General features: G+C 46.4%; 1 protein-coding gene across 1 annotated transcript in view; it reads left to right on the top strand.

Annotated features, from left to right (window-relative positions):
- Positions 1–2887, top strand: part of h6pd (hexose-6-phosphate dehydrogenase (glucose 1-dehydrogenase)) — a 67051-nt gene extending 64164 nt beyond the window's left edge. Inside the window, 2 exon segments of the mRNA XM_052039377.1 lie at positions 1–507; positions 509–2887. Of these exon segments, the coding sequence (XP_051895337.1) occupies positions 1–507; positions 509–691 (690 nt within the window). The 3' untranslated portion in view covers positions 692–2887.
- The last annotated feature ends 22196 nt before the right edge of the window (positions 2888–25083 follow it).

The raw sequence follows: 25083 nt of genomic DNA, 5'->3' as shown, positions 1-25083 counted from the left end.
CTCGTTGCCAAACTGGCTTCGCATCTGCATGAGGCAGCTGAGACAACTGTGCGTCGGAGCGGGAAGTTCCACCTCGCACTGTCGGGTGGTTCAAGCCCAGTCAGCTTGTTCCAGAGGTTGGCCGCCCACCACTACACGTTCCCCTGGAAGCAGACCCACTTCTGGATGGTGGACGAGCGCTGCGTCCCTCTTCACGATGCCAAGTCCAACTTCCGAAGCTTGCACGACCACCTCTTAGCCCATTTCAAAATCCCGTACCTCAACATTCACCCAATGCCCGTCCACATGAATCGCAGGCTGTGCGTCGAAGAGGACCACGGGGCAGACCTCTACGCCAATGAGATCAAGACGTTGGTCAATGGTTCGAGCTTTGATTTTGTTTTGCTGGGGGCCGGCTCTGATGGCCACACCGCCTCCTTGTTTCCCAACAGCCAGGCGCTAGCTCAAGGAAGCAAACTGGTTCTGCTGTCAGAAAGCCCAGTGAAGCCTCATCAAAGGATGACCCTTTTCCCTGAGCGCTATAAACCGATCTAAAAATGTCGCCATCTTGATAACTGGGAAGAGTAAGCACTCGATTGTTAGTAAAATGAATAAGGCTGAGGAGAGCCCTCAGAAATGGCCCATTACAAGTGTCCGGCTCTCGAATGGTGAGCTGGTGTGGTACATTGACTCTGATGCTCTCTTTGGTTGACCCGGGTTCTAGGATGATATCCTTACTGTCTGTTAAACTTAACTGCAATGCTGTGAATGATCTGAAATTGTCCCTGATTCATGAAGTGGTGGTGTTCTGGGAGGGTCTGAGGTTTCATTCTGAGTGACAATATTATGTTAAGAGTAACTTAAGTACAGCAGGGAAGATTTGCATCCTCCTCTCTTCACTGCTCGGACATGTGCCCTGTTGGAATGGATCGATCGCCCATGAAGACACCACCCTGGTTCCGTGCACTTTGACCTCAATGGACAAAATTCAGATGCTCTCCGTCGTAATCTGGGCATCCACTCCATTCGTCCAGCCAAAAGCAAAAATCTCTCTGGGTGTTATGTCATGATGAATCTATCGTCTTTCCAATATTTTCTTAGATGTTCCAATGGTGCCTCAAGGATTGAAACTTTGTGCGGCCTTATCGCACAAGCAGAATGGTTCAGGTGTTGGAAACACTCATCAGGTCAGGCAGTGTCTGTGGAGAGAGAAACAGTGTCAACGTTTCAGCTTGATGACCTTTAATCTCCACTGATGCCACCCGATACCCTTTATGTACCTAAAAAAAAACTTTTATATTATCAGCTAGTTTACCCTTATATTTCATCGTTCATCTTCAGCTTTTTTAGTTGTCCTCTGTTGGTCTTTAACGCTTCCCAGTCCTCTGGCTTCCCACTAATCTTCACCCTGTTGTATGCCTTCTCTTTGCTATTCTGCTGTCCCTGACTTGCCTTGTCAGGGGAGACTGTGTGCTTCTTCTTCCATGGGATAAAGTTCTGCCGCGTCTCCCGAATTACTCCCAGAAACTCCTGCCGTTGCTGCTCCACTGTCCTCCCTGCTAGGGTCCCCTTCCAGTCCACTCTGGCCAGCTCCTCCCTCATGCCTTTTACTCAACTGTAGTAGTGTTACATCTGATTTCAGCTTCTGCCTCTTGAACTCTACCATATATGGTCACTGCCTCCTAAGGGTTCCTTCACCTTAAGCTCCCTTATCAAGTCTGCCTCATTACGCAACGCCAAATTCGGGGCAATACACAAAAGTGCTGGAGGAACTCAGCACAAACCCACTGCCTCCCACAGTTACCTTGACTACACCTGTCACTTGTAGGAACGCCATGCCCTTCTCCCAGATCCTCTGCCTCCGCTGCATCTGTTTCCATGATGAGGCTTTCCATTCTAGGACATCAGAGATGTCCTCCTTTTTCAGTAACCAGGATTCCCTTCCACCACCATCAATGCTGCCCTCACCCGCATCTCCTCCACTTCCCCCCTCCCCCCCCGCCAACATAACAGGGACAGGGCTCCCCTTGTCCTCAGCGACCACCCCATGAGCCTCCGTATCCGACATATCATTCTCCGCAACTTCTGCCGTCTCTAATGGGATCCTACCACCAGGCACATCTTACCCTCACCCGTCTCTCTGCTTTCCGAAGGGACCACTCTCTCCGCGACTCCCTTGTCCACTCGTCCCTCTGCACCGATAACCACCTGGAACTTATGCCTGCAACCGCACCAAGTGCTACACCTGTCCCCACACCTCCTCCCTCACCACCATTCAGGGCCCCAGACAATCCTTCCAGGTGAGGCAGCGCTTCACCTGTGAGTCCGAGGGTGCAAATCCAGCTCAGCACACCAAATTCGGGTAGTACATGGTTCAAACTTGTGGTATCCATCCAGCTCCATAATTCTTTTCACGGATCGATTGGTTCCAAACATTGAACAAGATGTGGGCTAGGTACTTCTCGGGATCACCCTTGTACATTCTTGCTCTCGTGTCCTTATTGAAAACAATCCAGAGAAAACGTAGACACAGAATCCTGATACAGGGTCTTGACCCAAAACGTGACAATTCCTCTCCCCCACAATTGCTGCCGACCCACTGAGTTCCTCCAGCAGATTGTTTCTTGCTCCATATTCCAGCATCTGCGGTCTCTGGTGTCTCCTAAATGGAGTCACAGCTGCATCAATGGGGGAAGGTGTGGATAAATGCAATTTGGAAGGTGCAGATGCTGTTGTCTAATATTTGACTGAGGGTCTCCAAAAGGCTCAGCCAAAGCAAGAGCTTAATCTACATGGATTGAGTAACTTAAGGAGACACAAGAGATTCTGCAGATGTTGGAATCTGGAGCAACAGACACAAAAAGTGCTGGAGGAACTCAGCAGGTCAGGCAGCATCCGAGGAGGGAAATAAACAGTCGACGTTCTGATGAAGGGTCTCGACCTGAAATGTCGACTGTTTGTTTCCCTCCACAGATGCTGCCTGGCCTGCTGGGTTCCTCCAGCATTTTGTGTGTGAGTAACTAAGGTGTTGGTGTTTACCTACCCATAAGACCATAAGATAATAGAAGCAGAATTAGGCCATCCGGCCAATCGAGTCTGCTCCGCCATTCAAACATGGCTGATTTTTTTTTCCCAACCCATTCTCCTGCCTTCCCCATAACCTTTGACTGCCCTTGCTAATCAAGAACCCTAACAATCTCTGCCTTAAATACACCAAATGACTTGGCCTCCACAGCCGTCTGTGGCAATGAATTCCACAGATTCACCGCCCTCTGGCTGAAGAAATTCCTCCTCATCTCAGTTTTAAAGGGACGTCCCTTTATTCTGAGGCTGTGCCCTCGGATCCTGGACTTTCCTACTGATGGAAACATCCTCTCCACGTCCGCCTCTATCCAGGCCTTTCTGTATTCTGTTTCAATGAGATCCCCCCTCATCCTTCTGATCTCCATCGAGTACAGGCTCAGGGCCATCAAGCGCCCCTCATAGGTTAAGCCTTTCGTTCCCGGGATCTCCTCTGGACCCTCTCCAGGGCCAGCACATCTTTCCTTAGATACGGGGCCCAAACCCAGCCGGTATTATAGTCAATATGGCTGATATGTAGCCAAGGGTCGTCCTCCCTTGTGGAAGCTGTAGACCCTTGCAAAGCAGAAGCACAGGGACAGATGTTGGAGGAAGACCGTCTCCCCACTGGTCCGGTACCACTCTGGCAGAATCAAGCTCCCGCTACCTTTTTTATTTCACCTTCAGGGAATATAACTCAGTGAAAGACTTGACACAGCCTGGAAGGAGGTTTTCTGCCCAGTGTTACACTGAAAGCGGCAGTGGTGGTGAAACAACAGATCTCACATGATCTGGGTCACAGAAAGTCTGTTCCCTGAATTACACTGTAGACCTAACATGAGCTGACAGCAGATCTCATGTGCTTCTCCAACCAGTTACAAGAGTTGTATACAATTTACCACTGGGTGAAAAGCTTAGTAAGTTGTATTATTTTACTGTGTTAAGTTTTTATTATTTTAATGTATTGTGTACAGCAACAAACTAATACTTTATTTGCTGTTGTACACAAAATAGTAAAACTCTGTCAATCCAGCACACTCAGGATTTTAATGGTGTCAGATTTAGCAGATTTTCTGGACTATTGGATGTTTTTAAAAGCTCCAACTCGTTTTTAATTCGCGTTTTTTGAGATGGTACACAGTAGAAAGGTAAATTTTCCCAGTGAACCATTAAGTTTCAAGGGAGCACAGGAACCAGGGCCCAGGTAAGTGGACAAGATGCATCAGGTGAACCAGGTCCTGAGACTTCTAAATAGTCAGATAGCAGATTATCGAAGTTTTACTCCATTACTGAACTGCGCCTGGTTAAACACAATCACTTACAGGCCACAGGTGCAGCATATTTTTCAGTTGACTGTGCCCTTGCCTCAGTGTGGGAAGTCTCACTTTGTACTCGGACGACTATAGCTGAAATGCAACCAATGCGAGATAAAGTTTAAGAAATTTGCGGGTGGTTGGCTGTATGAGTGTCAACATTTAGCCCTGATTCAGTTGCTGCTGAGCCAGAAGAGTTCATGGGCGTGAGATCTGTGGACTTGTGGGTGAGGAGGACCTCAAATTTCCCCTGTGGTGAGAAGACACCTTTACAGGTAGAACCCAGCAAGCTGATGCACTGGGATCTTGAACGATCGTCGGCATATCCTTTGTGTAGGTGAAGAGTTAAATAGAATATTATTTATAAAATGTCAGTGGAACTATGTAGATCTGTCATACTTTTTGTATGACTATAACAAACTCATAGCAATGACGTCACCAGGTGTCTATGTTTGAACACCACAAGGGTGGATCAATGACATTCCAAATTCTCTCAGAGCATCTCTAGAAGGCTGGAAGAATTCTCTAAAGGCTGTATTTTGACCAATATTGGGGCAGCACTGTGCAACAGCTGTAGAGCCACCACCTCACCATACCAGAGGCCCAGATTCAATCCTGACCTCGGTGCTGTCTGAGTGGAGTTTGCACGTTCTCTCGGTATAACCAAGTGGGTTTTCCTCTGGGTGCCCCGGTTTCCTCCCACGTCCCGAAGACATGAGGTTAGACCGCTGTAAATTGGCCTCACTGCAGGTGAGTGGTAGAATCAGGAGGGAATGGAAGGGAGAGAATAAATTGGGATTGGTGTAGGATAAGGGTAAAGGAGGGGAAATGGGTGCTTGATAGCACAGACTAGGTGGGCTGAAGGGCCTGCTTCTGCACTGTATGCCTAGTTTCTTGAACTACTGGATTCATTCACCATTCTCACGCCCCTGATGGGAACTGTTGGCAAAGTTTGCTTTCAGCAGAGACTTTTGAGACATAACTTAAAACGTTCAGCATTATTTTGACAGGTTTGGGTAAGTCTGCAGTGTAGCTTAACTGTCGATGTTCTGATTTTCTTGGCTGGGTGCATGAGATGTGAAAATTGTACAGGCACCCATCACTGGGGTCGATAGCCCTTTAAATACAGAGACGGGATCGAGGTTGCACGTTATATTTAAGAGATTCTAACCAGACCTTTGCTGAGCATCCAGGGAAAGGAAGAGGAGCTGTTGAGGATGGGTCATCCTTTTAATCACCTCTCTAATGGGTGAATACAAAATTCCTCAATAATAATAAGGCGTTTGATTGTCCTAGATTCGTAACATAATGAAGTGAATCAAAATAGAAGGAAGGTGAAGTGGAAATGATAATGAAGCAAAGTAATTCAGGAAATACCATTCACACAGGGGATTGTGTTTGAGGCAGAATTGATGATGTATCTGTCTGGAAGAATGGATGTCATTGCTAAATGTGTCCCTTTTATTATCTGCAAGGACTTTGGAGGGTAAAGCCATGTGCCTTGGCGCTGTTATATTGGGTTTCCAAATCGGAGGTTGCAAGTTCAAATTCTGGGCAAAGCTGTCACTCAGATTCACTCAGCACTCATGGCTGGTATTCATCAGTTCATCCTTGACCATCGGAGGGAGTAAGGACGACAGAACAAACCCACTCATTAAGACAGGAGGCCATTCCGCCCCTCAAGTCCATCCTACCATTCAATTCGATCACAACTATCCTGTACGTTTAGCTCCATCAGCCTTGTTCGATAAACTTTAACTCATTTTCTAACAGGAGCCTCAGTTTCGAGATGTGAAAGTATCACAATGAATTGCCCTGCTCAAATCTCTTGTATCAGATTTAAACCCATGTCTTTCTTACTCTGAGGCAAGAGCGCAGCCAACTGATCCAGGGCTGAGTTGACAGATGTCTTCATGGATATTAGATGATACAGTGAATTAATATCATTGGTTTCTCAATGATATTAATTCACTTGGTCTTTAATCTAGGAACACTTTCAATGCAAAGTTGTTGGTTTTGATAATTTTACATGGGTCATTGGGAAGAGATTTTTGTGATTAACTTAACGTCATACAGCACAGGAAAGGGTCCTTGGACCACCAAGTCCATACCATATACAGTAATCCCACTTTTATTCTCCCCACAATCCCATCGACTCCCCCAGATTCTGCCACTCACCTAACACACCAGGGGCAATTTACAGTGGCCAATGATCCCACCGACCTGCATGACTTTGGGACGTGGGAGGAAACCGGAACACTCAGCAGAAACGCACGTGCCAACTCCGCACAGACGGCACCCGAGGTCCGGATCGAACCTGGGTCACTGGAGCTGTGAGGCAGCGGTTCTACTAAGCTGAGCCATCGTGCCGCCCATCAACCTGCCTTGAACTTAAATGCTGTCCCTTTAAAAAAACTTCAAATTCACTCAGAAGATTGCAGACTAACATTGCCCTTTCCCAGGTCAACTTATTATCACGTGATTGTAGCAGGGAAACCTTGAGCCCATTGAATCTATGCCAGCTCTCTGAACAATCCCCAGTGGTGAGACCCTAGTTACACTCTATTGGTTCCCATGGGCAAGGTGTGTCAATGGCATGCCTGACCCCCGATCCCAGAAGTAGACATTCTATTCTGAGCTCTGTCACGGCAAGGGATTACTGAGCGGACAGAGGAGACTACGAAAGGATGTTCTCAAAGCCTCCTTGAAAAATAGATCAATCCCACTGACAGGTTGGTGTTCCCTGATCCATGACTGCTTCGAATGGTGCAGGAGCATTCAGGATGACGTTGAGGATCTCAAGTCCATTTGTCGAGAGCACACAGGATGTGGAAAGAGTGGAGCGACCCCCAAACCATCCCTACCCCTGGCGCCAACACTGGCCTCACCACTGGCGGAGCATGTAGAGTTGCTGCCTCAAGATCCAGTGACCCGGGTTCAAACCTGAGCTTTGGCACCCGCTGTGTTAAATTTGCACATGGTGCCCCCCTCACTGTAACCGCGTGGGTTTCCCTCGAGCACGCCGGTTCCCTCCCCACGTCCCAAAGGCGTGCCTGTCAGTTAATTGGCTGCTGTAAGTTACCCCAAGTATAGGTGGGTGGAAGGAGAATCAGAGGGCAGGTGATGGGCATGTGAGAGAGAACGTTGTACTGGGAAATAAGTGGGAGAATGAGATTACATTGAGAGCCAGCATAGAATCAGCAGGCTGAATGGCCTCCTATGGGGCGGCATGGTAGCATAGCGGTTAGCGTAACGCTATTACAGCGCCAGCGACATGGGTTCAATTCCGGCCACTGCCTGTAAGGAGTTTGTACGTTCTCCCGTGTCTGCGTGGGTTTCCTCCAGGTGCTCCGGTTTCCTCCCACATTCCAAAGACATATGGGTTAGGAGCTGTGGGCGTGCTATGTTGGCGCAGGAAGAGTGGCGACACTTGCGGGCTGCCCCCAGCACATTCCCAGTAACGCAAAAAGACGCATTTTGCTGTGTGTTTTTGATGTACATGTGACTAATAAATAAATATCTTATCCTATCTTATGTCTTAAGGAAATATGAGAAATCCCAGCCCTCAGAACTGGAGTAGATGCACAAAACAACTGCTGGAGGACTTCATTGAGTCAGGCAGCATCTGTGGAGGCATGCCCCTTGATGCTGCAATATCTTTGTCACTGCCTTATAATTTTGTATTTGTGAACAAAGGTACTGCTTTGCTCACCTAATCAAAACCTCCTTCATCACGTAGGTCAGGAGGAAAGTGGAGGAAGGTTATGGTGTCAGGGGTTCCACTGGATTTCTCAGGGATTCGAAGATCCAGTCTGACTGGGATATTAACACACCCTGCCTAAACTAATTCTAGCTTCAGACACCATTGTGAATTCTTTACAGTTACACTCTTGGCTGGTATCTTCCTGATCTCTTTGTCCTCAGCATGGTCATTAGTTTACCGGGACTTTGTAATCCAGCGACCTGGACTGATGGTCCATTACCGTGAGTTCAAATCCCACCGTGATCCAGGGAAAAAATGTCTTCACGGATATTAAATGATGCAGTGTGGGAAGCTGTGAATTCAGTTTTTGAATGATATTAATTCACTTTGTCCTTAATCTAAGACAAATTTCAATGCAAAGTTGTTGTTTTCCATGATCTTACATGGTTGTCATTGTGAAGATATAAACTTCAGATCGAGCCTTTTGTGATTAACTTAATGTCATACAGCACAGGAAAGGATCTTTGGGGGAATTAACTTGAAGTGAATCACTTAACTTAAAGTGAATAACTTAAGTGAATCTGATATAAGAAGAAAAGGTATTCGAAACCACTGGATTGATGCTAAAACGTGCCTGCAGTACTCAAGTTGAATCAAGAAAACTACCTTCCTCTTATGGGTCTCCACACCCATAAAAGTGTAGTCTGACTCTTAACTGCCATGTGAAATGGCCACTCTGTTGAAAGAGCCAATAAGGTTGGACAATAAATCTCCAGCGATGCCCACAGATTGAGAAAGGATCGTAAAGAAGGGGACGGCACTGTTTCAGCACCTTCTAGTGGCGAGACACCACTGACGGCAGCTGCTGAGATGAGAGCACACTCCGAAGTTGAGGAGTCCTGCTGAGATGAAGGAGGCGGTGACAAAAGCGGGCGAGATGAAGAAAAACAGGAGAGGCAAGTTATTCCTGTCAAGATGATCGCTCTTAACAGTACTGTTTTTGATGATGTATTATTTCGGAGATTTGAAATGAGTGTCTGCACACTCTATGTTTGTAGAGGATGACTTGTGCTTTGTATCTTCTGTCCTACCATGTTCTATAAATGGTGACTAAAACTTTTGTGGGCATTTTGGAGTAAATGTTTTTAAATTAAGTTGCACTTATCTGTGAAAATCTATTTTTCAATTGGGTATTTTTAAGTCTTTTCAGATTTTTTATATATATAAAATGAGAATCGGTACCATTGAATGCAATCTTAATCATGACAGATTAAAGATTTAATAAAGCTTTTATTTTAAATGCAATTTGATTTATAGCAGTTTGATTTTGAACAGAGGGAGGGGATGGTCTAGATTTTAGCAATGGAATTTTTCCCAGCTTTTGTTCAGCCACAAGTCATTTCCAACAAAACATTCCCTGATTACTCATCTGGGAAAGGTCATCACCCGGCATTCAGAATCCCGAATGCGGAACAGTGCGGTGCATCACATATCGTAAACTGCTATCCATGTGCTGGGACTGGGAGATTACCCACACTCAGTAATTAAGAACAAATTTGGCATGTTGATTGTTATCAACTGGAAACTAAATTTCAGCACAGGACATCCACCAGAGACCTTATTCTCTCACTTTCCATCTTTTCAGTTATCCGTGTTATCATTGAGTCACAGGCAGCACAGTGGGTAGAGCCGCTGCCTCACAGCGCCAGGAACTCGGGTTCGATCCTGACCTCGGGTGCCGTCAGTGTGGAGCTTGCATGTTCTCCCTGTGACCAATGGGTTTCCTCCCATGACCCAAAGACAAGCTTAGAGCTAAATAAATAGTGCAAAAGGGGAATAACGAGGTTGGGTTCATGGACCGTTCAGAAATCTGATGGCGGAGGGGAAGAAGCTGTTCCTAAATCATTGAGTGTGGGTCTTCAGGCTCCTGTACCTCCTCCCCGATGGTAGTAATGAGAAGAGCGCACGTCCTGGATGGTGAAGGTCCTTAGTGATGGATGCCGCCTTCTTGAAGCACCGCTTCTTGAAGATGTCCTCGATGGTGGGGAGGTTGTGTCTGTGATGGAGCTGGCTGAGTCTACAACCGTCTGCAGCCTCTTGCAATCCTGTGCATTGGAGCCTCCGTACCAGGCGGTGATGCAACCAGTCAGAATGCTCTCCACCCTATACCTGTAGAAATTTGTGAGAGTCTTTGGTGGCATACCGAATTTCCTGAAACTCAAAGAACTGGCATTGGGAGGAAGCCATTCAGCACATAAAATCCATGTTGGCTTCTGGTAAAGCAATACTCCAAAGGAGATTTAACTAGTGTTGTGTATAGGTTCACTTTGCATCTGCACTCTCTTCCTTTGGGCAATGGACCCAATTCTGGTAAATAGGGTTAGTGTAGATAGGTACAATGGGTGGCATACATATGGTAGGCCGAAGGGCCTGCTTCTGTGTTGTCCAACTCTGAATATCTGAACATAGAACAGTACAGCACAGAACAGGCCCTTCAGCCCACAATGTTGTACTGACATAATCCGTCCTACCTACAGAATGCCCATATTCCCCTATTTTCCTCTCATTCCTGAGCCCATCCAAGACCCTCTTAAAAGCCCCCAATGAATTGCCTCCACCACCCTATCAGGCAACGCATTCCAGGCATCCACCACTCTCTCAGTAAAAAACGTACCCCTCACGTCTCTTCTAAACCTACCCCCTCTCACCTTAAATGCATGCCCTCCGGTATTGGATCGCTCAATAATGGGAAAAAGATATTGCTTGTCCACCCTATCTATGCCCCTCATAATTTTATACACTTCCAACAGATCACCCCTCAGCCTCCACCGCTCCAGAGAAAAGAGCCCAAGTTTGTCCAGCCTCTCCTGATAGCACATGCCCTCTAATCCAGGCAACATTCCAGTAAACCTCCTCTGCACCCTCTCTAAAGCTTCGACGTCCTTCCAGTAGTGAGGTGACCAGAGTTTCACGCAATACTCTAAATACGGCCTAACCAGAGTTCTATAGAGATACATCATAACTTCTTGACTCCTATACTCAATACCTCGATTAATAAATGCAAGCATTCTTAACCACCCTATCTACCTGAGTAGCCACTTTCAATGAGCCATGGACTTGCACCCCAAGGTCTCTCTGCTCTTCAACACTGTTAAGGGTCTTGCCCTGAAGAGTGTGCTGCCTCTTGACATTAGTCCTACAAGGTGCAAGACCTCGCATTTATCCGGGTTAAACTCCATCTGCCATTTCTCTGCCCACATCTGCAGCCGATCTGTATCACGCTGTATCCGTCGCCAGTCTTCTACACTATTCACAACTCCACCAATCTTGGTATCATCTGCAAACTTACTAACCCACTCATCAACATACTCATCCAGGTCATTTATGTACATCACAAACAGCAGAGGTCCCAGTACAGATCCCTGCGGAACACCACCACTCACAGGCCTCCAGCCCGAATAAGTCCCTTCAACCACCACCCTCTGTCTTCTACGGGCATCTGGATCCCACTCCCTTAATATTGTCTGCCACTTTGATCGTCTCAGCAGCCAGTACTTTTCACACTATTTCACTTTCCCTTCATTTCCGCTCTGTGCTGGAAAGAGGACCTGCATTAAGTTAATTTATCCAATGAAAAATAGGTTTTAAAAAATCCCCAAAGAGCCACACAGATGGGTAAAACACTAGCACACAGTGCAAACTCAGTGACCGCTGAATGAGACGTTCAATGTGATTGTCGAGATGAGGAACTGTATTCCGATCTTTGATCGAGTGTGATGTAAAGAGCCCTGTAACTCTGAGGTCAGTGGGTGTGAGAGGGAACCTCACTACGAGCTGGGGTCAAACCCTGCACAAAAAAACAAGATTATGGTGGTCAGAGGCCAACTATCTCAGCCTCTGGACCTCACTCCTGGACTCCCAACCATCTTCAGCTAGTTCACTGTTAGGGCATAACTGCAGATGTTAATGGGTGATTTGATTAATTTTCACTTCCTCAGAAAATTAAGCAGCTGCGCCTGCAATCTGTGAGAGTTAGACAGTGTTCAAGGGTGGGTTAGTAACTGGCAAGTAAGATTCATGTTACACAGGCAATGGCTACCTCTGACTACTGCCACCGACTGCCACCATTGACATCAGGTCCCCGCAACACGTCATAAGTGTCATAATCACACCTGATAGGCCACATAGGTGTTGCAGGGATTCTGTGGCTAGTGATTCACCTCCTGACTGCAAAGTGGTCATAGTGTCGCCATACTGAGGTAGTGATTAGGGTTGTGCCTCAAGTGTGCAGGTGAGTGGTAAAGTCTGGAGGGGAGCTGAAGAGGGTGTGTGGGGGAGCATGGACAATGGGATTAATATAAGTAGTTGATGGTCAGTGTGAACTCGATGGGCTGAAGGGCCTGTTTCCCTGCTGTGTCTCTCCATGACTATGAAAGGAAGTTTTGGGAGTCTTCATTTCTGTTTTAATTTCTGCCAGGAGGTGGCAGTGTCTCCCCAGTAAAGGGGAATGGACAGTCACATCCAGCACTTGACAGAGGCTGGGGAACTGCTGTTCCGGAGCAAAGAGCAAAAACTAATGTTTCTGGTTGTCACTGGAACATGAATGATGCAAATGTTTTTTGGAGACTTTCCCAGGAGTATGAATGCTGAGCTGCCCAATTATTTATTCAAATGTTACGGCACCAAAATGTAAATATTAACGAAGGGAAATAGCATAAATATATCACTATGAATGGCTATTTCTACTTCTTTAACAAACAAAAGCTGCTGGAGGAACTCAGCAGGTCAGGCAGCATCTGTGGATGGAGAGGGATGGTGGACGTTTCAGGTCGAGCCCCTGCTTCAGGACTGAGAGTGTGGAGGGGAGGGAGCCTCTGTACCATTGCCGGACTACCCCAGCCCGGCTGCCAAGACCCCCACCCTGTGCCTTCAGGTGACTATGCCACCTCGCTCTTTCTGCCTCCTCGGTAAACTCGAGGTCATCCGAAACTCTGCTGCCTCTGGCGCCAACTCAATGACCGAATAGCCTCACCCTCACTGAAACCCCACATCCCATCCAATTGACCCTTGATTTGGTGATGCCTTGATTTAAGTTTCTCGTCCTTGGTTTCAGACCCTTCCGAAGCCTCACCATTCCCAGTCACCGGGATTTCTCCCTCAGGAATCTGACCTGCTCCAGTTCTTGTGTCCACTGCATCCCCGTGTTTAATCCCACCACCGTGGACAACCACGTTTTCAGCTCCCCAAGGCCCTGATTCCTCTCTAATCCTCTCTTCCTCTCTTTCCTAGTTATTGTTGACCAAGCACATAGATGTAATCGCAAGGAAGGCATGCCAGTGCCTCTACTTTCTAAGAAGCTTAAGGAGATTTGGCATGTCACCAAATACTCTAACAAACTTCTACAGATGTACTGTAGAAAGTATCCTGACTGGTTGCATTAAGGTCTGGTACGGCAAATTCCAACACACAGGAACGCAAAAGGCTGCAGGGAGTAGTGGACACAGCCCGGTCCATCATGGGCACGGCCCTCCCCACCATTGAAACCATCTACACGAGGCACTGCCTCCATCATCAAGGATTCCCACCATCTGGGTCACGTTCTCTCCTCGCTGCTACCGTCAGGCAGGAGGTACAGAAGCCTGAAGTCCCACACCACCAGGTTCAGGAACAGCGACCTCCCTTCAACCATTTGGTTCTGAACCGACCTGCACATCCATAACTCTACCTCCGCGACGGAAACACTACGGACCACCTCTTGCACTACTGCGGACTTGTTTCGGTGTTTTTGCAGTAATGTCGTGTTTTCCACAGTCTCGTTCTTCACTGTCTCGTGTAACTTATGTACACTTTACATTCTGTGTGTTGTCTGTACCTATGTGCCTGTGATGCTGCTGCAAAGTCTTTCCATTGTACCTGTACCTCACCGTACTTGTGCACATGACAATATAACTCAGCTTGTTACCTATTAATGTGACTTTGGGATGTCTTTGGAATGTGGGAGGAAACTGGAGCACCCGGAGGAAACCCACACTGTCACAGGGAGAACGTGCAAACTCCACACAGGCAGCACCCGAGGTTAGGATTGAACCCAGGTCTCCAGCGCTGTGAGGCAGCATCTCTACAAGCTATGCCACTGTGCAGCCCAAGTATCCAACAAGAAGAGAACATTGAGTGTCTGTTGTGGCCCAGGAGGTAGGCTGCTGGTTCACCTGCTGTAGATTTCCAGACGACATAGAAGGAGACTGTTCAGCCCATTGAATCTATCCCAACTGGCAGAGGAACCCCACTATTTCCCTGTAACCTATTCTCCCCACATTCCCAACACTCCCACCGTCACCTGCATCAATTGACAGTGGCCAATTAACCTATTAATCTTCGGGACAGGGGTGGAAACCAGAGTTCTCAGGGGAAACCCACGCAGTCACGGGGATCGAACCCAGAATCGCTGGAGCTGTGAGACAGAACTCCACGAGCTGAAAAACACGATGACGCTGGAGGGAACTCAGCAGGCCAGGCAGCATCCGTGGAGAAAAGCAGGCGGTCAACGTTTCGGGTCAGGACCCTTCTTCAGGACTGAAGACAGGGAAGAGGGGAAGCCAGTATATAGGAGGGAAAAGCAGTGCAGTGATAGGTGGACAATAGAGGGGAGGCGGGGTGGGCACAGGGTGGTGATAGGTAGATGCAGGTAAGAGATGGTGATAGGCAGGTGCGGGGGGAGGAGGGGAGAGCAGATCCGCCTGGGGATGGGTCAAAGGTAAGGAGGGAAAAACGGAGGGGGGGGGTAGAAAAAGAGCGAGAGGCTAGGAAAAGGAAGGAAAGAGGCTGGGTTGAAGGGTGCGTGTGTGGGGGGGGTTAGGGGAACACTCGCTGTGTCCTTGGACCACTCCAGGATCTAGAGTGCGAAGTTGAAGTTGATGCATGAGTGTGGTACAGGAGGGAGAGCAGCTCTGCTGGGAGAGCTCTCTCCCAGAGGTCACATTAAACTAAGTACCCTGTCTACTCTCTGAAGTTGAAGTAAGAGCTTCCACTGCACTGGGAGAAAAGCATGAGAGTTCTCCCTGAAGTCCTGGCCTAAATTTAACCCCCAATTAACATAATTAAAACAGATTACCTTATTCTCACATTGCCCTTTCTGGGACTATGCTGCCTACTACTGGCCAAAAATCCCTACATTACAACAGCAGCCATTCTAAGTGCATTAATTGGTTGTAAACTGCTTCATGACACCCTAGGAGGACACTGAAAGTGGTATTGGTATTGGTATATTATTGTCACTTGTACCGAGGTACAGTGAAAAACTTGTCTTGCATACCGATCGTACAGGTCAATTCATTACATAGTGCAGTTACATTGAGTTAGTATAGAGTGCACTGAGGTAGTACAAGTAAAAACAATGACAGTACAGAGTGAAGTGTCACAGCTAAAGAGAAAATGCAGTGCAGGTAGACAATAAGGTGCAACGTCACAACATGGTAGATCGTGAGGTCAGAGTCCAAATGCAAGTCTTTCCTGATATTACAGGCAAACAACATCAATTATTCAATACAGTGTAAATGGATGATAAATAATAGTTGTTTGTGATGTGAGAGGTAAGTTTTTTACACAGAGAGTGGTGGATGCGTGGAATGCACTGCCGGCAGAGGTTGTGGGGGCAGATACATTAGGGACATTTAAGATACTCGTAGAAAGACACATGGGTGATAGAGAAAATGGGGGGTTATGTGGGAGGGAAGGGTTAGATAGATCTTAGAGCAGGATAAAATGTCGGCACAACATTGTGGGCCGAAGGCTGGACTGTGCTGTAGTGTTCTATGTTCTAAAGTTGAAAAGCTAATTACATTCCAATTGCAACACAACAGAAGCCAAATAGTGGAAAGTGATTTTATTTTTTCCACCTGTTCGTTCCGTATCCACTCCTGTAGCTTCTCCTGTTTGCTGATAAGATGTGTATTACAGTATTGTGGCTGGAACAGTAGCCGCTTTGTTAATACACAGGGCATGGGATCATCAAAGTTGCATCAGACCGGCCGTCTGGCCAACTCTCTGTGTAACTGACCAAAACCCGACTCCCTTCTCTTTCCTGAACTGTTTCTGAAATGCTTGCCTTTTCTAGTACCTGTTCCTTTCTGGAATAAACTTCCTGAAAGGATGGTGGGTGCAGATATGGTTACAGAAGGGAATACTTGAAGATTCTCAGCTTGAGGAGATCAGGGAGAGTGGAACTAATTAGATTGGTCTATCGAAGAGGCACGCCATGCTGATTGGCCTCAATCTCTGCTGCGACTGTGTTAAATTATAATGTCTGTGTCAATCACCCCATGAAACACCATTCCCTATCATTCTGAGAAATGCACATAAGGTCTATTTTTTCTATCAGCCCTACTCATTACTACATTAATTACACATTAATAAAACTCTACAAGTGCAGGAACATCGCCCACAAACATTTGCACATTTGGTAACGCTTGTGTGGATTAGTATTACACATCATTAATCATCAACTTTCTCTTAGCTGTGGGGAGTGGGGTGGGGAAGTGAAAAGTCCACTGTGCAGAATCTGTAGCAAAGCATAAGCATCTTCATGATTTCAGCACCAGTTACAATTGTGCTCCGGGCGAGTGGGATACTTGATTGGAGGAGATGGCAGTGTGTCCTCATTAAAGTTTAACAGCTGTTAAGCACCCACCAGCCTCCTTGCCCTCTCTGATGAGCCAGACCATCTCTTTTATTGGACAGAGGATATTAAATATTCATGGTGACAAATCTGAAAGAGCAAAGAGAAACACTAATAATATCACCACACTTCTACCTCATAAATCGAGATCTCTGGCCCAAGCGGATTTAAGATAAGATTTCTTTATTAGTCACATGTACATCGAAACGCACAGTGAAATGCATCTTCTGCGTCGAGTGTGCTGGGGGCAGCCCGCAAGTGTCGCCACGCTTCTGGCGCCAACATAGCACGCCACAACTTCCTAACCCGTACATCTTTGGAATGTGGGAGGAAACCAGAGCGCCCAGAGGAAACCCACAGTCACGGGGAGAACGTACAAACTCCTTACAGACCGTGGCTGGAATCGAACCCGGGTCGCTGGCGCTGTAAAGCATTATGCTAACCACTACACTACCGTGCCTGCCCTTCTTCCAAGTCTAACAGCACTGGGCTTCCTACTGATCTACTTGGACCTTACAGTGCCAGAGTAGGAACATTTGAATGCTGGAGGGATGGATCATCTGTCTGATAAGAAGTGCTTTACTATTGGAGGAAAATAAAAATAAGAGGTTAATGTTTGGAAAATGCATAGCAATTTAATATCCAACCTAGTGCTGAGTGGGGAAGAGAATGTCTGTGGTGGCATCGAGTTAAAGGTAATGGAAGTTACAGAGGATGATCCAATGACTGTGCTGTCCAGTCGAGCATAGATGTGGCACTGAGGAATGTCTGTACTATCTGAGAAATAGAAGCAGAGGGTGGATGATCTTGCAGAATTTATCATGGTCCATGCACTACTACAAAGAGTAAGATACCTCTGGATGACACTTTCCAAGTTGTGCCAAAGAAATGGGACATCATTTAGTGCGGTTGATAGTTGAGGTGACTAGTACAGATGCACTGAAGGGGCGGCTAGCCAAGGATAATTGAGGAGTGTTTAATGTCTCTGGGCCTGTACTCGATGGAGTTCAGAAGGATGACGGGGGGGATCTCACTGAAACCTACCGAATACTGAAAGGTCTGGATGGACCGGACGTGGAGAGGAAGTTTCCATCAGTGGGGAAGTCTAGACTCCAAGGGCACAGCCTCAGAATAAAGGGACGTCCCTTTAGAACTGAGATGAGGAGGAATTTCTTCAGCCAGAGGGTGGTGAATCTGTGGAATTCGTTGCCACAGAGGGCTGTGGAGGCCAAGTCATTGGGTGTGTTTAAGGCAGAGATTGATAGGTTCTTGATTGGTAAGTTGGGGGGGGGGAGGTTAAGGGTTACAGGGAGAAGGCAGGAGAATGGGGTTGAAAAAAATTCAGCCATGATTGAATGGCAGAGCAGACTCAATGGGCCGAATGGCCTAATTCTGCTCCTATGTCTTACGGTCTATCTTAGAGTAAGAGGGAGAAGGGAACAGAGGGACATGATTAGAGTTGAATGGAGCATAAACTGTGGTATGGAATGGATGGACTGTTTGCCATAAGGAATCTCACGGAACTGAAGCTGACTGTCTTACCTGCCAGTAATTGAATGTGTTAGGCAATTGATTAATGCTTAATACCAAGTAGTTACTGAGAGGAAAACTGACGGATTCTGCTGATCTCGCCTGTGTTGCTCAGTTCTGATAGGAGATGGCTGTTCGTCTGAAGGTCCCATGCTGACAAGATCCTCCAATTATCCGGCATCTAAGTGAGTAGTTCTGGGCCAGCCCCGTGTTAATGTACAGTACTAATTATTTCTCCCAAGAGTTTTACAGTAGTCATTTGAAAGATGTATGGAAACCTTTTTTTCCTGCCAGGTACAGGACCTCCCCAGGTCGATAGGGTCGTTAAGAAGGCGTATGGTGTGTGGGCCTTCATTAGTCGGGGTATTGAGTTCTAGGGCCGCGAGGTGATATTGCAGCTCTACAGAACTCTAGTTAGGCCACACTTGGACTATTGTGTTCAGTTCTGGTCGCCTCATTATAGGAAGGATGTGGAAGCTTTAGAGAGGGTGCAGAGGAGGTTTACCAGGATGTTGCCTGGATTGGAGAGCATGTCTTATGAGGATAGGTTGAGCGAGCTAGGGCTTTTCTATGGAGACAAGAAGGATGAGGGGTGACTTGATAGAGGTGTACAAGATGATAAGAGGCATAGATCGAGTGGACAGTCAGAGATTTTTTCCCAGGGTGACAATGGCTAACACGAAGGGACATAATTTTAAGGTGATTGGAGCAAGGTATAAAGAGGATGTCGGGGTAAGTTTTTTTTACACAGAGAGTGGTGGGTGTGTGGAACGCACTGCCAGCAGAGGTTGTGGGGGCAGATACATTAGGGACATTTAAGAGACTTGTAGATAGACACATGAATGATAGAGAAATGGGGGGCTATGTGGGAGGGAAGGGTTAGATAGATCTTAGAGCAGGATAAAATGTCAGCACAGCATCGTGGGCCGAAGGGCCTGTACTGTGCTGTAGTGTTCTATGTTCTATGTTATGAATGCCTGACTTGTGTACAGTCCATACATATGAACTGTCTGCATTACGCACAGTTCACAGGGATGGAACTCTGCCGTAAGGAAGACCTGCACGCATCGCTGATGGGATTGTTCCCCCTGAGGAAGCAAAGAATGCAATTGGCTTATATTAGTGAATGGAGCTCCCACAAGTTCAGCTGCTTCACACAACTCTCTCCAGCTTCCTGCTTTCTGTAATTTACTACATGGTCAATAAATTGAATTTACTAACTGTTCTGACGAACTATGAAAGGAATCTACAACCCTGATCACAACGGTATAACCAGAGAAACAAAGGGCTGCAGATGCTGGAATCTAGCCCTGCTATCACTGCTCTGCTTTTCCCTCCTATATATCGGGCTTCCCCTTTTCCTATCTTCAGTCCTGAGGAAGGGTCCTGACCTGAAACGTTGACCGCCTGCTTTTCTCCACGGATGCAGTCTGGCCTGCTGAGCTCCCCCAGCGCCATCGTGTTTTTCACTACGGCGTAACAACAGTGTGGCAACACTGTGACCACTTTGCTCACTCGACTCTAAAATTGACTTTGGTTTTTTTTGTTCTAATTGTGCTCTTTCTTGTAAAAATTGTTTAATTTATATTTTTCTTGTGAATGCTGCTCATCTGATGCTCTGTGCCTGTGATGCTGCGGTAATTAAGTTTCTCACTGCACCTGTGCACACATGTACTTGTGCATATGACAATGAACTCGACCTTTGACTTTGACTACATTTGCGTGCTGAGAACGTTGGTTTTTTGAGCAGGGTGCTGGGGAAATGAAGATCTACTTGAGGAAGTCTTTCCCGAACTTCAACTTCTTCTATTGCGGGGAAAGTTTGGGGTGCTGTCCCATTGAGGTGATGATCCCTTTTCTGTGCAACCAAAGCCCAGTTCCACTGAAGGACCTTTATTCTAATCAATGACTCATAATAATCACTTCCTCTGGACTGAGGCAGAACAAGACTCTTACTCAGAACACCATTGCAAAACCTACTGGCTAGTGGAACGGGAAGTAAATACACTTGAGAACAGTAAAAAAACAACAGCTGAAGCCCAGCTGACTCAGTCGGCACTTGTTTTCTACCCCATTGTGGCTTGGTATGGCGACTGCTCTGCCCGGGACCGCAAGAAACTGCAGAGAGTTGTGGACACAGCTCAGCGCGTCACAGAAACCAGTCCCCCCTCCATGGACTCTGTCTATACCTCTCGCTGCCTTGGTGAAGCAGCCAGCACAATCAAAGACCCCACCCACGCCGGACATTCTCCCTTCCCTCCTCTCCCATCAGGCAGAAGACACAGGAGCGTGAGAGCACGTACCACTAGGCTCAAGGACAGCATCTATCTCACGGTGATACGACTATTGAGTGGTTCCCTTATACGATGAGATGGACTCTTGACCTCACAATCTACCTTGTTGTGACCTTGCACCTTATTGTCTATGTGAAATGCACTTCCCTGTAGCTGTGACACTTTACTCTGTATTCTGTTATTGTTTTTACCCTGTACTACCTCAGTGCACTGTGTAATGAATTGACCTGTACCATCGGTATGCAAGACAAGTTTTTCACTGTACCTCGGTACAAGTGACAATAATAAACCAATACCAATCTCATCAGTTTTTCTCTCTCCGCAGGACTCAATGGGCTGAATGGTTTTCTGTGCCGTAACAGTTCTTTCTTTTCAGAAGTGCAGATGGTTTCAAAGCCCACCGCTGTGGCTTGTTACTCCTTCCCAGCTAACACTCTACTGAAGACGGGGTTTGAAGTTTGTCCACTGTTCCTAAGGGGTTTGTGCTTGGATCTTGAAAATAATGTCACCTTATTTTTCTATTCTCTCACTGCTGGCCTTACAATATTGCAGCCTATCCTCTGCACTTAGAGTCATACAGTCATACAGCATGGAAAGAGACCCTTCTGCCCAACTCGTTCATGCCGACCAAGATGCCCATCTAAGCTCGTCCCATTTGCCCATGTTTGGCCCATATCCCTCCGAACCTTTCCTGTCCATGAATCCAAGTTCCCTCTGCTGAGGCCTGTTCCATCACTGTGATCGCCCGATCCGTCTCTGAGATTCTCAGGTGGCTACATTCAAAGTCAAGTCGAGTTTATTGTCATCTGCACAAGTCCATGTGTGCACAGGTGCAATGAAAAACTTACTTGCAGCAGCACCACAGGCACAGAGCATCCAATAAGCAGCATTCACAAGAAAAAACATAAATTAAACATACATTTACAAAATTATACAAGAAAGAGTGCAATTTTAATTAAAAAAAATAAAATCCATTGTTGTGCTAGGTTGTCACAGTGTTGCTACACTGAGGTAGTGATTAGGGTCGTGCTGGTCAGTTCAAGAACTGAATGGTTGAAGGGAAGTAGCTGTTCCTAAACCTGGTGGTGTGGGACTTCAGGCTTCTGTACCTCCTGCCCAATGGTAGCTGTGAGAAGATGGCACGGCCCGGATGGTGGGGATCTTTGATGATGGATGTTGCCTTCTTGAGGCAGCACCTCCTGTAGATACTCCCGATGGTGGGGAGGGATGTGCCCGTGATGTATTGGGCAGAGTCCACTGCTCTCTGCAGCTTTGAGTGAACAGAGAGAACGAACCCAACCCGACTTGAATCGCTACCCAAAAGGATTCCTGCAAACAATTCAAAAGCGCTGAAGGAAAAAGACTTTAATTTCTTTAGCATAGACCCGAGTACTTCTTATAAACCCGAAGACTTTTATAAACCCAAAGACTTTAATTTCTTTAGCGTAAACCCAAAACCTCCCAGAGTGCTTTGCAGCCAATGAAGTAGTTTTCAAAGTATAGTCGCTCTTGTAATGTAGGGAAACCAAACACTTGGTCTTGATTTCATTTGAGGGATAAGTGTTGTCAGGGTGCTGGGGAGTACTTCATGGCACACATGTCACAGAGGGAACTGCTGTGGGTTGTTTTACATCCATCTATAAGGACAGAATTTTTTGACATTTTATCCACTGCCCTCCCACTGTAACACATAGCATCGTCAGCCCGGATTTGTCTACCTCACGTCGGAGAGAAGGATTTAAATCCAAAACCTTCTGTTTCTACGACATTAGTGCCACCAACAGAGGCACAACCAACTGCTGGAGATAGAAAGGAATTCCTAGAATCTGACGATAAGCAGGTCAAATTAAAATTGTCAGCCCACATCTGTGCAGCAGAAACGATCTTACTCAAACCGATTTTGAAGACAAAAATTCACAACCACAAATGTCTTCTTAATTGGCTGAAGAGGAGGGTGTTTTTCTTAAGTTGCTTTGTGTTGGGATTTTTTTTGCTCGCTTTCATTATTTTATCTTTTAATTATTGCGTGGGAAATTCTGCTCAGATGAAGGGATTGCTCATGGGTATCAGTTTAAAATAGATCCCAGGCTGCAACGGATTTATTGGTTTGCAAACTGGTGCAAGACCCTGGCTGAACTGATGTAGAAAACACCAAGAAGCCCAACGACAATCCTGAGAGTTATGTGGGAGATATTCTCACCAGTTTAACAAGTGAAACCAGCAAAATATCACGTGCAACTTGTGGGGTTTATTAGATGGGTTATGAGTGAAATCTGGAACATTACAGAAGGTTGAAAGACCTTCCCTGCAGTGAGCTGCTTTTTGAAATGCCACCTCTTCAAAAAAAAATGATACATATACAACAGCTTCTCACAAACGGCACTGTAGAACTGGACAGATAAACTGTTCCAATGAAGTTAGTTGGTTAATATTGACCAGGGCACAAGGGGTAAGTCCTCTGCTCCACCTTACAATAGTGTCATCTTACCTTGCACAATTGTCATGTTTTCTTTTGAGATAGGAGACCATTTAGCCCATCGAGTCTCTACAGACTCTCAGAGCTGTCTCATCAATCCCATTCCCCCATTTATTTTCCTGTAACTTATTCTCCCTCACATGCCCATTGACACCCCCTAATCCTCCCTGTCCAGGGGCTGGGATTATGAGCGTAGGTTTACTGTGGGTCAAACACCCCTTGGGCCAGGACTGAGTGTGCGCGGGTTTAGGGTGGGTTAGGTGCTGGCGGAACTCTGTTTGAGTGTGCAGGGATACAAGAGCGGTAACACAACAACAGAGCTGGGACTGAGAGCTTGGGTTTAGTCATACAACACGGAGACAGGCCCTTCGGCCCACTGGGTCTATGCTGATCATCAACCACCCATTTACACTAATACTAATCCTACATTCCTAGAACACTACAGCACAGTACAGGCCCTTCGACCCACAATGTTGTGCCGACATTTTATCCTGCTCTAAGATCGATCTAACCCTTCTCTCCCACATAGCCCCCTATTTTCTATCATTCATGTGGCTTTCTTAAGTGTCCCTAATGTATCTGCCCCCACAACCTCTGCCGGCAGTGCGTTCCATGCACCCACCACTCTCTGTGTAAAGAACTTACCCCTGACATCCCCTTTATACCTTCCTCCAATCACCTTAAAATTATGTCCCCTCGTGTTAGCCATAGTCGTCCTGGGAAAAAGTCTCTGACTGTCCACTCGATCTATGCCTCTTATCATCTTGTGCACCTCTATCAAGCCACCTCTCATCCTCCTCCTCTCCAAAGAGAAAATCCCTCACTCACTCAACCTATCCTCTTAAGACATGCTCTCCAATCCAGGCAACATCCTGGTAAATCTCCTCTGCACCCTCTCTAAAGCTTCCATATCCTTCCTATAATGAGAGGACCAGAACTGAACACTCATCTCACTTTTTACACTCCCCACATTCTCATCCATTCCCCACACTCACAACCATCTGCACACTGGGGGCAATTTACAGTGGGCCAATTAACCTACCAACCTGCACATTTTTTTCTAATGTGGGAGGATACCAGAGCACCCGGAGGAAACCCTTTCGGTCACAGGGAGAACGTGCAAACTCCACACAGACAGCACCCGAGGTTAGGATTGAACTGGGGTTACCAACGCTGTGAAGCAGTGGCTCTCCCTGCTACGTCACTCTGCTGTCTCTGTGTACTGTGGGTAACGTGGTGCCGAAACTGTGTTGAATATGTGGGTTTACAGGAGGGGTTATACACCCCAGGTTTTGGCGTGTGAGTTCACTGTGGATAATGTGAACAAAAAATTGCAGATTCTGGAAACCCGAAACAAAATCCGAAAATGCTGCAAGGATCTAACAGATCATATAATCGGTTATTGGCTTACTATTGTCACATGTACCAAGATACAGTGAAAAACTTTTACCTGTGTGCCATCCAGACATAAGTACATCGAGGTAATACAAAACAAAAAAACAGAATGCGGGATATGGTGTTACAGTTACAGAGAAAGTGCAGTGCAGGTAGACAGATAGAGTCCAAGGCCACGACGAGATAGATTGAGAGACCAAGAGTTCATCTTTAGCGTATAAGAGGTCCGTTCAAGAGTCTTATAACAGTGGGACAGAAGCTGTCCTTGAGCCTGGCTTGTTCTCAAGCTTTTGTATCTTCTGCCCAATAGGAGGGGGGGAGAAGGGAGAGTGGCCAGGGTGGGAACATCTGTGGTGAGAGACCATAAGACATAGGAGTAGAATTAGACCATTCGGCCCATCGAGTCTGCTCCGCCATTCAATCACGGCTGACTTTTTCTTTCTTTTTCAATCTTTTTATTAATTTTCAAATTAGTACAAAATAATATATCTAACATTAGTAATCATACACATGGTGCAGAGAGATCAGGATAGCAATCATAACAGTTCATATATATAATCACAAGGAGTTAAAAAAAAGTAATCTAGACCTCCTGCTCGCTTATTAAGTGAACAAATACAAAAGGAAAGATTGATAAGAAATGAAATTTAATTATATGA

Source organism: Pristis pectinata, chromosome 26 (assembly GCF_009764475.1).
Source record: "Pristis pectinata isolate sPriPec2 chromosome 26, sPriPec2.1.pri, whole genome shotgun sequence".
NCBI classification, from domain to species: Eukaryota; Metazoa; Chordata; class Chondrichthyes; order Rhinopristiformes; family Pristidae; genus Pristis; species Pristis pectinata.
Note: the sequence above shows the minus strand (reverse complement) of the source record. Positions and strands in the feature narration are given on the sequence as shown.